General features: G+C 40.2%; 1 protein-coding gene across 1 annotated transcript in view; it reads right to left on the reverse strand.

Annotated features, from left to right (window-relative positions):
• The window catches only part of exoc4 (exocyst complex component 4), a 127857-nt gene that overhangs the window by 72427 nt on the left and 42243 nt on the right, over positions 1 to 13187 (reverse strand). The window contains exon 11 of the mRNA XM_015029525.1: positions 9595 to 9691. Coding sequence (XP_014885011.1) covers positions 9595 to 9691 — 97 coding nt within the window. The remainder of the gene's footprint in view (positions 1 to 9594; positions 9692 to 13187) is intronic.

Below are 13187 nucleotides of genomic sequence, written 5' to 3' on the forward strand. Positions count from 1 at the left end.
AGAGGGGGTGGGTGGGGGGGGGGGTGAGGTGGGGTGGGGGTAGGGGGGGGGGGGGGGATAAATGTCGATTCTAAATTAGTAAGTGTGAACGCTGTTTAGAGTTTGTCTATTTAGCCACAAATATACTGAATGCTGCAGTTAAGCTGATACCATCTATCTTTGAAAATAATTAACCATCCACAAAGATAGATTTACTTATATAACCACCAATTAGGAAGTAAATAATCCTTTCAGAGGGAGTTGGGAGAATTTTAATGAGGTTTAATGACTTGTTGATTGGTTGGTGGGTTTTGTTTAGAGAGGTACACAGAGCAGATGGGCTGGAGAGAGCTTAAACACAAAATGCCTTCATATTATTCTTCCGTCATCCATACGCCTCTAATACTTGGAGAATATTATGTTTTACAATACCAGAGCATGCAAATGTGTGTGTGTGTGTGTGTGTGTGTGTGTGTGTGTGTGTGTGAGAGAGAGCTGCGCAGTGGGTCGAGGCATGTGTGCATGTATGCTTATCTGGAGCTCCGTTCAGCAATCAACCAATACCCCCCTCCCCCACTTCAACACACACCCACGCACACACAGGGCTACTTCAGAAGCCCAGGCCCCAGACAGGGTGAGCAGATCAATCAATTACATCTCTGCTCCAGCAATCAAACAAGGTTATTATCAGGCAGCAGCTCACCGACCTGGAAAGGCCTGGCCAATCAAAGGCTGCTGTGATGTGGGGACTGGCACTCGCTCATGTGACAGTAACGCAGAGTGGCAGGTCATGTTGTCAAAGGAAAGAAAGATGGGAAAGGGAAAAGACGGGCAGCGGAGGCTGAATTCAAAGGGAAAGAACACAAGGACGTGCGGGAGACAATAACAAAAGAATTTCTGTAAATCACCTCATCTCTTGCACAGTAAAAGCTGTGCTGCAGAGTTGCCGTGTATCATTTCTCTAGATTTCGGTGTTTTTAATGAGAGGTAGAGTGCTGTCATGCTTCTCATCTTTGTGAGGGTTAGGTCGTACATCAGAAAAATGAAGGAAGTGGCAGAGAAGGTAGACAGAGGTTTGACAAAAAAAACATTTTCCTGTGCTTTCTCTCTGTGGCTCAGTAATTCTCTTGGCTGCGTCTCCCACCGGCATTCATTCAAAGAGCATTAAGGGCATTCTGTCCTCCCACTTCTGTCCTTTCATAGTTTCAGCTCGGAGGAAGAGCGTTAGGCTTGATTAATGTAGAATAGTAGAAATGAGGATTTTCCATTTCATAAAATTTCCCTTTTGGTAACAAACTATCCTGTTATACAGATTACTAAAATCTCAAAAAAAAAAAAAAAAAAAACCTTAATCCCCTTTAAAAGCAGCCACCAGGAGCCAATAAGGCACTATGGGAAATGACACTGAAGCGAACAGCATTATGTTGGGTTACCGTTTGTCCAAGCACAATTTCAACCTCTAATCTGACCAGTCAACTATTCCCAGCATCCACTATTTTTCCCCACGTAAACCTTCAACCCTCCCGGAACCTATAAGCCGACTTCATAAGAAGTCCACTGCTGAGACTAGACCCCCTTAAGCTACGACTGACGACTGCCTGCTTAAGGTGTCTGTTGGACCCGTTGCCCGGGGAACCCAGTCTGATTCCATTATGGGATAGATAAACACAATCAATGAGTTTATCCACCTTCAATACTCGGAGAAAAGACCCCCACAATGATGGATCTAATCTCTTGCACAATATCTAGTGTTTGTGTGTGTGTGTGTGTGTGTGTGTGTGTGTGTGTGTGTGTGTGTGTGCGCGCGCTAGAGTTTAGATATACGTCATACCCACAGTGTTTATCTGAATCTCCATGCAGGATTGTGCCAGTAAGACAGCAGAAGAGGAAGAACTCTGCAGCTCACAAGAAAGTGGCTGAAGCTGCACTTTTGAAAGTGATAAAAAAAAAAAAAACAGTGCTAGTATGTACATCACGGTGGAAGATGGACCTGAAAACCGTAAAAGACTTTAACATATAGTGTAAGTCGTGATCAGCGGGGAACAGTTGGCATGTTCATGCCAAAATTGTGTAAATTGTGTTGTGTGTCGTAGTCAAATCAAAGATTTCATTTCAAATTCAATACAGTGGACATGGAGCCGCAGCCGTGCGTTAAATGCTAAAATCCGCAAATACTTGAATGCGCACAGCAGAAAGCATCCTAGTACTACTTCTGCTCATCCAGCCAATCAGTGCAAAAGGAAAGTAGATGGTCCATTGATCCATTCTTATTTAACTCCCTGAAACACCCACAAATTAGGTTATTTGTTGGATTTAACAGTCTTTCACAAGGTTCTATAAATCACAATGACAGTTCTCAGTATTTCGACGTATAATTTAGCGTGAGATGGGCTTTGTAAGTAAATACTAAGTTCTGAACACTATGATATCCTTGAGTAAAACACCACAGTTTCTCAATATTTGGGTATTTATTGATGGGTCTTTCATACGTGAATTAAACATAAAGCTGTAAACTGATCAAATTAAATGTTGCAATAGTGAGGAGCCTCCCAAGATACCAACAAAAGACAATGACTATATTGTTAGCCTTTCATGGGTGAACCAAGGTTGGACGAAAGAAAAAAAAAAGTCAATGTTTGTTGTTTAACTACAAACTTTCTGTAGCCTTGCTGTTCTTGTCCCTTCATTCTGCTTTTCTTTCCATCATCTTTGCTGTTTTATTTCTGTCTATCCCTCTTCAACCTTTCCAGGGTAAAACCCACCCTTTCTTGAATCCGCACTACATTTTTAAGAGTTGCTGGTGAAAAAAAAAAAGAGAGAGAGAGAGAAATAGAAGTACTGTTTACTGAGGAAAATCCTCAGAGCGAGTGAGAAAAGATTAGAAAGGAGAGCAAGGGCTGGCCGAGCAAAGCTTTATGTGCACGTATGTGTGAGCAGGACTTAAGGGTAGGCCATCCAGGATGCATTTTAATAGCCTACCACACAGACATCTCTCAGAGCTTGATGACAGATGTTGAGGGAAAATGTGTCCTGCGTTAGTAATTAAAAGGCACTTGTCTGAAATGAAAACAGAGGCCCAACAACAAACAACTCAGGCATTCCAGCTTCACTGCAGAGAGCACACTTTTATGTTTGAGGTAAGTGATGAGGAGGGAGTCGCAGATAAACTGTTAAATCGGCAATTTATTTCAAAAAGATGTTCTAACCGACTAATATATTATTTTATGGAATATATTTACAGATTTCCGTTGGGGATTTTTTGAAAAACAGATAGTGACACCAGTTTAACGGATGTAGAAACCGGTTTGTGATTTGATGTTTGCATGTTCTCTCTGTGCATGTGTGGGTTCTCTCTGGGTACTCTGGCTTCGTCATACAGTCCAAAAAGCATAACTATTACAATACTTGGCATCTCTCCTTAGGTAGGGGTTTGTGTGTGTGTGTGACAGAGTAGTGGTGAATGCCGGTGTTTACAACCTGCGCAGAACATAGCGATCGGCATTCCTGTCAGCTACAAACAGGGAACCGAGGCTACAAATTGCACAGGCTCCCCCAAATTGGACAGTAATAGACTAGGAAATATGCCATGTCTGGCTAGTCTTGATTTCAGCTGCAACATTCAGTTAGCAGGGTCATTGTTTAAACACGACTCTGTCCGTGTCCATCTCTTCTACAGCAATATTTTATCCATCATCTGACGGTTAAACCCAGGTGAACAATTCATCATCATGTCACAAAACTCAATCTCAAAACTCTTTTAATCTTCAGGAATCCACTGTACTCCAACGGCCCTCGCAGTCGTCAGATCTCAAACCAATAAATACCTTTGGAATGTGAAGGAACAGGAGATTTGCATCATAGATGTGCCGGACCAATCCGCAGCAACAGCAGCATGATGAAACACCACGCAGTTGCGCATACTTGGCGTTATGTCAAAACAGGCTAGAGTCCTCTAAGGAATGTTTCTGACACACTGTGAAGTCAGTGGAATGAATGTAGAGAGTGTCGGTAACAAAATAAATCAATAATAACAGAAACGTATATGCAATTCATTCCGGAACAGTAGGATTCTCAATAAGCCTACACATCGCTACCCTCTATTCAGTTCAAAATAAGGTCACATCATTAAGCCTTTTCACGTGAAGGCTATGTCAACAAAAAAAAAAAGAAAAAAAAAGTGAAAAATAATTTTAAAAAAATAAATTTCCAAGTGCACAGTGTAACAAAACACCTAGAGAGGAAAACCTTGTTTAGTTTATTACATGTATTTTACGTCTGCTCTTAGTCCTTTCTTGGCATATGTGCACTACAGAAGAAGGGGAGTCGATAATTATGTGAAATTAGTGCAGAATCACTGTGCGTGTCATTTTCACAGCAGGCTACACCGGTGAGAGGCAGAGCCTTTCTGTCCCTTTTCTCAAATCTCTGCTCCATCCTCTCCCATCGCTTGTCCCATTGTGCTTCTCTTAGCGCCCCCCACAGGCACCTTGTCAATCTCCCAACCTCTGACTCTTTCCCTACACAATCACACTTTTAAATCCATGCATGGATGGACACTTGCATCAGGTGTAACTTCACGTATCAGTTTAATTTCAGATGTGAAACCAAATAGGAGAACAGAAATGAAGGCTTTGCAGCAGGAAAATTAAAGTTTTTTTTGTATTATTATTATTATTTTATACAAGACCAGTTGTCATGTTTCAATAATATGTTGAATGGAAACATTAAAGAAATGGAGAACCTAGATTATGTAGTGTACTATGTATTCAGAGTTATTTAAATATGCCTAAACATAAATCTAATCGCTTTCCTTTGGTCTAATTAACATCACTATAAATTATTTTTGGAAATCATCGAATCATATGATTAAATAGACCACATACCTTTATTAAAATAAATTACGTGAAAATTTTAATTTGGGTGCGATAAAGAAATGCCGAGTGCGTACTTTGAGAAATCTACGCTGTTTACATTGACGGTTCAATATTGTATACCTGACTATGTATCAGGTGTTCTGTGAAGAAGTGAAAAGGACAGAACAACTGTGCATGTCTTCCAAGCTGGGAAAAATTCCTGACAACAAAACCACAATCAATATCAAAAGTAGAAAAAACTGGGCCCTAACGTTGGGTAGAAGTTTTACAAGTAAAACAAATCAAAACTTGAACACTCTTAACCAAAAAAAAAAAAAAAAAAAGCATCAAAAATATAAGCGGAGATGAGCTGTCAGGTTCTTTAAGGAAGAATGTGTTTAGAGTGGCACCCAGTTGCTATTGCTCCAGCCACTGTACAAAGTTGCTGTTGCAAAAGCTTTCAAAAGATGAAGGCAAAACAAAAACAAAAACTAGAAAATCACTGCTTTGCTTCGAACAGTACTGAAGGCTATGCTGCTCTAAAGAAAAAAAGGCCACCCGCTGCTGCTGCACAGCTGCAGTCAGCTCTCTGCTGATGTGTCTGCTTGGAGGATGCACTGCTTACTTCACCTGTGTGCGCTGGGCATTAAAACGCATCCCTCTTTCCAGCTCAGCAGACGCACAGCCTTAGATGTGTGTTTTAAAGTGCGTCAAGAGGAGAATCGGCATGATGTCATTCTTTTTTTCTTTTTCTTTTCCTGCCTGAAGCGTGCAGTCCTCAGCAAAATAATAGAACTGTGAAAGTGATTTGTTGACTCTCACTGTAATGATCCAACTAAAATTAAAGTAAAATTATAAAATTATGTAAAAATTTGAACACTGCTCAAAAGTGTTCACCCCCCTGAAATGTTTCCCATTTTTTGCCAGACTCAACTGTTTCGGATAAAACTGATTTCAATAATGGATAAATAGTTAAATAGTTTTTTCCGGAGAACCAAGCCGGTTTGGATAGGTGCTCTACTGAATTAAATCAGAATTAGCAAAATCTGAAACATTTAAGTGTGACAAAAACAGAAGACTCTTCTCACAGAACCGTAGCTGAAAACTTTCTTGGCCATTTCAGTTTAAAAAGTCGGAAACACAAACGGGCATATTTAAAAAACACACACACACACGCGCGCACGCACACACTCACATAAATGCTTACAGTCGTATTTAACTACATATTGTATTACCACTTTAAAAAATTATGAAGGTCACTGGCTGAGAAATCTCTTTGCTGGCAGTGAGCATGCATATTCGTTCCTCGTCACTCTTCGGATTGTTAACAGGGGAAGATTGGAAGCCCGCAGAAACTTTTCAAAATGCCAGCTTCGTCCGGAGATGCAAATACCACCCAAATGTCAGCAGAAGACCCCACAAGTCAAACTAAATTGGCTGCTAGAAGCACAAACACTTCCTTATGCGCCATATTTGTGTGCACACCACTTTAAAGACAGAGCAGTGAACTGGAGAGGCACCGATCAGGCTTTTCCTGGCCGATATGTTTGTATGGTTTTCTTAACTGCTGATTCCCATTATAACATTTTTTTTTCTATTTAAAGTAAATAATGTAGTACAGTTTGAAACGAGAGTGCATCGTGCTCTTGGCGGATACTTGTGATCCATCAAAAATGCCATAATTTCTTACTTTTGATGCATGCTGTGGATTGGGTGAAAATAATCTGAATTTCTGGTATTTGGTCTGCTGAAAAATCCCCAGTTCTGATGTCTGGTTGATTACACAATGTATTCAAAGTATAGTTATTTCAGACAACCATACAGAATCACAGTAACAGTAATTGCAGAAAATAAAATAAAATAAAATAAAAAAGCAGCTTCAAACACTGATCAATCTTATAAGTCCACTCCAGCTCCTTTCTCTATAATGAATCCATGTTCCAGCATTCAGCCAAAGGGAGGAGGTGATGGCAGCGGGCAGATCAAAGCAACCCGGATGTCCCTTGCCACCTCAAAGTGCTTCCAAGGGAGCCTGAGACCGTCCAAAGTCAGGTGGGATATATAAACCTCCGAGCATCTTCTATAGTAGGAAGGCAAAATAAGATTTGTGAACATATAAAAATGAAAAGCGTGGCATCACTCAATTTTAGGATCGAGAAGTTAACACAGCCCCTAAAAAACATTTGCAATCAAACATTAAGACTAGACTGTTTTATCTCCCACGCACCGACACTAATCTTTTGACCCCCAGCAGCTTTTGCCATTAATGCTGCCATGAGTGGCATGACTGGCTGCAGGAGACACGGTGATCCATCAGCGGAGTGCCACAGCTTCGCCATTAGAAAATCATCTGGAAGCAACAGCGCTCCATTGGCACTAAAGGCCCGGAGAAACCAGGTGGAAGAGAGAGAAAGAGGAAGAAAGGAGAGCGCCTCGTGTTCAAGCTCAGTTTGCTTTGATTGATACGAACCATTACAGACAACACGGGAGAAGCAGGAAGGGAGCTAGTCACCGTTTTATTTTTGGTCATTTATTCAGACAAAAGCTCGGAGATAGCAATGTTAATATGGTCTGAATGTCAGGAGGGAAAAAACAAAAGTGCGAAGCGTTGGAGCGTGGAGGCAGTTTTCAATGCTTTAGAAACATGACATTACCAACACTCCATAAAGACGGGGAGACGCAAACACCAAACGGTAGCTTCTATGAACTCATTTCAAAATATGTTGGGGAAGAAAATAAACATTTCTGCAGTCATTTTTTTTGCAGCCTTGTGATTAAAAAAAAAAAAAAAAAAAAAAAACATTGCTGAGAAACTATTGGAATTTCTGAAAGTATAAAACAACCATAATTTCTCCCAGACTGGAGCTTCATGGTAAATCCTGCCTCATGGGGCGAGGATCATCACGAGCATGGTGATGGATCATCCTACAACTAGACAGCAGGAGCTTGTTAATGAACTGAAGGCACATGGGACCAGAGTCCAGCACAGCACTGGTAACAAACTATATTGTATAAGACTGGAATTAAGAAGGCCCCTTCTGTAAAAGCAACCAGCTCCCACTAAGTTTGCCGCAGAGCATTGGTCATTTAGAGAAGGTGGTGTTGTCAAAAGAGACCACAATGTGTCTCAGGTAGGTCTGAAGAAATTGAAATGCTGAATTTAGAACAAAAAAAGATCCAAACACATAAGCATGGAGGTGGAAGCATTATGCTTTTGGCTTTTTTTTTCTTTTCTGCTAATAGTAAAAGATGGCTTTAACGCACTGGAAAGCCACAGGTCACTCATGTGTCATAAACTATTTAAAGAAAACCTTTCGTCCCTCAACCAGAACACTAAAAATGGAACTTGGTCATTTTCAAGCTTGAGTCAAGATTAGAGGCACAGAAAGGTATTGGAGTAAGTGGTCTTAACAGCCAATGTTCAAACATGAAGCCTACAGACAAAAACAGGTTCATGTTTTGAGTTGCTAAGCAGCAGACACAAAGCTTCTTTAGAAAAAGCAGATTTCTCAATCAGGTATTAAATCTTTTTTATTCTGGATTTTTGGTTTATATTTTCTCTCTTTCCAAACTATCAAAAATAAAAAAAAAATACATATTTTAAGTGTGCCAAAATAGAAATCCAGCAGTGGACGACTTAAGTGTTTCCCTAACTCTACATAAAAAACTTGGTTCTTAATCTTCTTCTTCTTAATCTAAACAGATAACGTGTGTTCAATGACTATTAATCAATTAGACCAAAGCAGTATGGCTGCTGTCACTATAACTCAAGCAAAAGGAGATGTGAGATGGTTATAGTTACTGAAATGCAATCTGTTTCTGGCCTAATTTGATTCAATTCATTTAGAAGCCCATTCCACGATTTAGCAGTAGAGAAATACAACTATCATATATATATTTTTTGTACTTTTAAATAGTATGTTTATTCACCATCTGGTACAATAAAACCTTTGTTAACCTGCCAAACTACAGCAAATTAGAGTAGCAAAATCCATTTTTATGCATTATAAAAATACAGCATGCTATAAAAAAAATCATATGCATGTTTGGCTGTCTGTGGAGGAAAGCAACATCCCATTATAATGGATCCCAAAAGGTAATGCGTCACTGTCTGAACGCCAATTCAATCAAAGGGTTTCGGTATTAGATTTACTCTACTCTACTGGGAGTATCACACTGTCCACAAAACTACCAGATATACAGAATATTAACACAAAAAACAGACCTTCAGATGAAAACAATCTAGACGGAAAATAAAGCAGGACTGGCAGTCAATCCCAATTTAAGAGTTGTACGGAAGAACAGACGTGACACACGTCGTTTGAAATCTTTGATGTATGATACTCTGTTTAACGCAGAACAGCCAAAATCAATAGCTGGTCACTGAGAGGCTGCGTAATATCATTAGTTTTACATTTTAGTGGTACTGAGTCATGTCCCAGGCATCACAGGTCTTAAGTATCTTGACCATCCTTCTCTGTCAGACCAGCAATACAAAAGAGACACTTCACACAAGGAGGCAACTTGTACGAATAATGAGTACAGTCTAAAAATATCTTTGGTTAAGAACACAATTTTATCATTTAGACTTTACTGCTAAATTCTCTATTTTCTCTCCTAAACCTTTTCAGTTATTGCTTTTATTTATTATTTTTTGCTGGTTGTGTGTTTAAAAAAAAATCAACAACAAAATCACAAACATGTTCAGATTCTCTTCTTTTTTTTTTTGGCGGGAAATATAGGGAACTGCTCTTTGATTTACCTTAGAAGAGGCTGGAAGATCACGGTGATGTTCCTCGCTCCCGGCTTACACACAAACTTCATTTCTCCACCTTCGATCAGGTTGTCATCAGCACCACCTGAAGCACAGGAAACAGAGGAGTTACTTAAGAATATCAAAACAGGCAACAGTGAAACCATCGATAAAGTTGCAGCGAAAATTAGTTTGATCTAGATAAGACTCTTTTAATAACCATTTCATTATAAAACTCTGGCTTTTAGAAATACAAACTGTTTCCCCTGTTCTATTTGTTCCACATATTTGGAAAAAAATCCCAACACAATTCTGAATACTTAGCTTTTTTATATATATATCTAAACACATCAAGACTTTATCCACTCATTTTGTTTTGTAAGGCAGGGTGCAGCACTATAGTGTAAGTTTTTTGAAGACATTCAGTAATTAGAACTAAAAAGTAGCTAAAATTAAATAAAACAGACTTCTGTTCATCTATAGATGAAACAAAAAATCTAATCTGGGTCCTTTTTATAGGTTCACTTAGGTCTATAACGTGTTGTTAGGTGACTAGTCCTTCAATAAATGTTAGTTGAGAGTAACTAAAACGCAAGTGATGTTTGGTGGGTCTCATTTTACAGTAAAATGCGATAGAACCACCTTAGACGCATTAAACACAATGCTTACCCTAACGGAGAATAGTCTTCCTCTGCTGTGGACAAAGATAACTGTGATAGGCAGCGGGTTTTAGCCTCAGACCACTGGCAATAATCAATACTTTTAATCAAACCTACATTAGTTTAAAAAAACAATGATTCAAAAGATTTAATCGTTGCAGGCGGTACAGTACACCCAAAGCAGACGCATCACTTAATCAGCATGGCTCTCCATCACAGATCTAATTGCATCTTACATGCTCAGTCCCCTTCACGCCCCTGCGTCAGTGTGTGGGTGAACCCTACAGCCAACAGGGTTAATCAGAAAATCATTGCCAAGTAACATCCTGGGGGTGGGTGAGCCTACTGCAGACAGGGGAAAAGGTGAGATCACAGGGGAGACAAAGGACACCAAAGCTCATTACCTTCACTCATCCAGAAGTAATCAATAGATTTGACAGAGAAAGAAATTGCCACTTGTTGTCGATATGGCCGAACACAGAGCGAAAAGGGCCGTCTGTGTGTATGTGGGCTCACACTAATGTTTTCAGACAATATCACGCTTGAGCACAGGCACACGTGTTTACATATAAGTTCATCGAACGGGAGCGCGAAAGCTAAAAGGTGAGCAGCAATACTCCATTTGCTATTGTTGACAATTACGTTCGCGTTGCGTAGTAAGATTGGACTCAGAAAACTGGAACAAAGGGGCAAAAACTGATGCATTGATGGGCTTTCAATATGTTTTTTCTTCTGGTTTTGTCGATTTTCAGAAGAAATGTAAATATCAAACCAAGGTGGTTTGAGTAAAGAAGCAGTTTTTCAGAAAATAATTTCACTTATTGAGTAAAACAAAACATCATGATCAGAAAAATACAGAAAAAATGGCAGCCCGCTGCCACAGAAACACAAAGAACTCGTGCTAAGTAACACCAAACACCAATTTAGCAGAAAAGACACCAGCGAGAGCTGTGAATCAACACCAGTCCTGGCCAAAAAGAACACAAAGGCCTGTCTAATGTTTGCTAAAAAGAACACCCAGATCTTTCCCCACTTTTTGAAATATGCTTTGAGGACTAACCAGACAAAATGGAACTTCTTGGCATCACGAGAAAAAGAACATAAAATGTGACACAGATGTGTGACAAATGATAGAACCGTGAGTTCTGCTTTATACAAACCATTGATGGTAGCTGTTGTAGAGGAGACACAGTCAGTTGGGTTAAGGAGCAGTTACTTTTTAATGCAAGACCAGGTTGGTTTGGATTGTCTTTTTTTTTTTTTTTGCATTTGGTAAATAGGATAATTTTAGAACTTCATTTTGTATTTACTCAAGTTATTTCTGTCAAAATTTGTTTGATGTCTTCAATTGTTTATGCTACAAATTAGCAAAAAAAAAAAAAAAAGAAAAAAGAATAACTCTGTAAGGGGGTCAATTACTTTTCCACTGCAGAAAAAGTAAAGCTAAATTGTATATATTTCTTTTGTCTGTGTGCATGTGTTTCTCATTCTGCTGTTTCCATTTGTTTCATTGCCATGTTTCCATGATGAATATAGGCCTTGTGAAGCTCATGTGCTTTAATACAAAGACACCAACAGCAGAGATGTGCTCAGTGTTACCTGCCTTGCCTTGTATTCAAATGCATATCAGTGCATTGTTCCTTGTGCTGAGCTCCTTAATACATTTCTAATGGAACAAGTTTTATTTGACAAGTGTGGCAGACAACACGCTCCGTACTTTCATTAAAATGACAAGAGAAGCTTTCATTCCTGTCCCTTGCTCTTCAGTCAAGGGTTTCTGAATCTGATCTGTTGCCGTGAAATTTCACCACACGGTGAGCCCGCTTTCTTGTTGCTAAGTGCAGACAAAGATGTGGTCCGATTCACTCAAACTTTGCCTTTCTCCATCACACTATCCATTCATCCTACCTTCATCCAATTCAATTAAGACTCAATTACAGACTCCTAAACAAAGCTGCCGCCAACGCGCTCGTTCCTCCTTGCCTCATCATACCCTCTGCTTTTCTTTCTCCCACTCACCGATCACTTGGTGTCGAAACTTTTTTGTTTTGTACGTCTCTAACTTGCAGAAATTCAAGTTGCCATGAATAAAAATCAACATGTCACACACTCTGGGGGAAGATGGCGTTACTTGTTTGCTCCAAGAGCCACATCCAACTGGAAACTGGAAACGACACACAAACACACGCTGCGAACAGTCTAGCGTTTATGCATTCCCAAATGACGGCGACCAATTTAATTTCATGCTCTAAACATCTGCATCCGTGTCAGACAAAGGAGCGAGGCAGAGACCTCATTGATCCGACGGGTCTGGGACCAGCTGCCAACAGGGCATGGCGCTGATGAATATTAATTAGAGGCGTTTTATTATGCATGGCACTTTTCAGAGCTGCCAAGACGTGACAGGGTGGCTCCGGTTTTTAGGTCAGGATGCCACCAAACTCCAGCCAGTCCTGTCTCGACACAGCGCACTAAAAAGTTTGATTTTTGTGTGCGAGGGAGCCGGTGTGACCGAATCTGTGTACTTGGGTTGTGTGTTTGCGCCCATGTGTGTCTCCCGAGATGTAGTCTGATTGAGGATTAGCGAGGGGAGCGTGTGGAGGTGGCATGGCGCTCAGTGAGAAGGCAAGTGAGATGTGGGCAGGAAGAGGTGACAAATTCTAATGTAGCCAAATCTGCCTGAAATCCCCCACGAGGGCCACAGCTCTTTCTGCAACACCTGTCCATACACCCAAGTAGACATGTCACACAGCAATCCATTATGACACCCCCGCGTTACAGAGGCGCAACAAAAAGAACGGTACACACGGTCAGTGACTTTAAATACACACGTATGGCAGAAATCCACTCATAAGGAATGTGACACGCGGTCAAACAAAAAAAAAAAAAAAGCAACGCCAACACAAGCTAAAACCCACTCCCACACACAGCGACACCCATCGA

The sequence above is a fragment of the Poecilia latipinna genome, unplaced genomic scaffold (assembly GCF_001443285.1).
Source record: "Poecilia latipinna isolate Pla-1442-1.1 unplaced genomic scaffold, P_latipinna-1.0 Scaffold156, whole genome shotgun sequence".
NCBI lineage: Eukaryota > Metazoa > Chordata > Actinopteri > Cyprinodontiformes > Poeciliidae > Poecilia > Poecilia latipinna.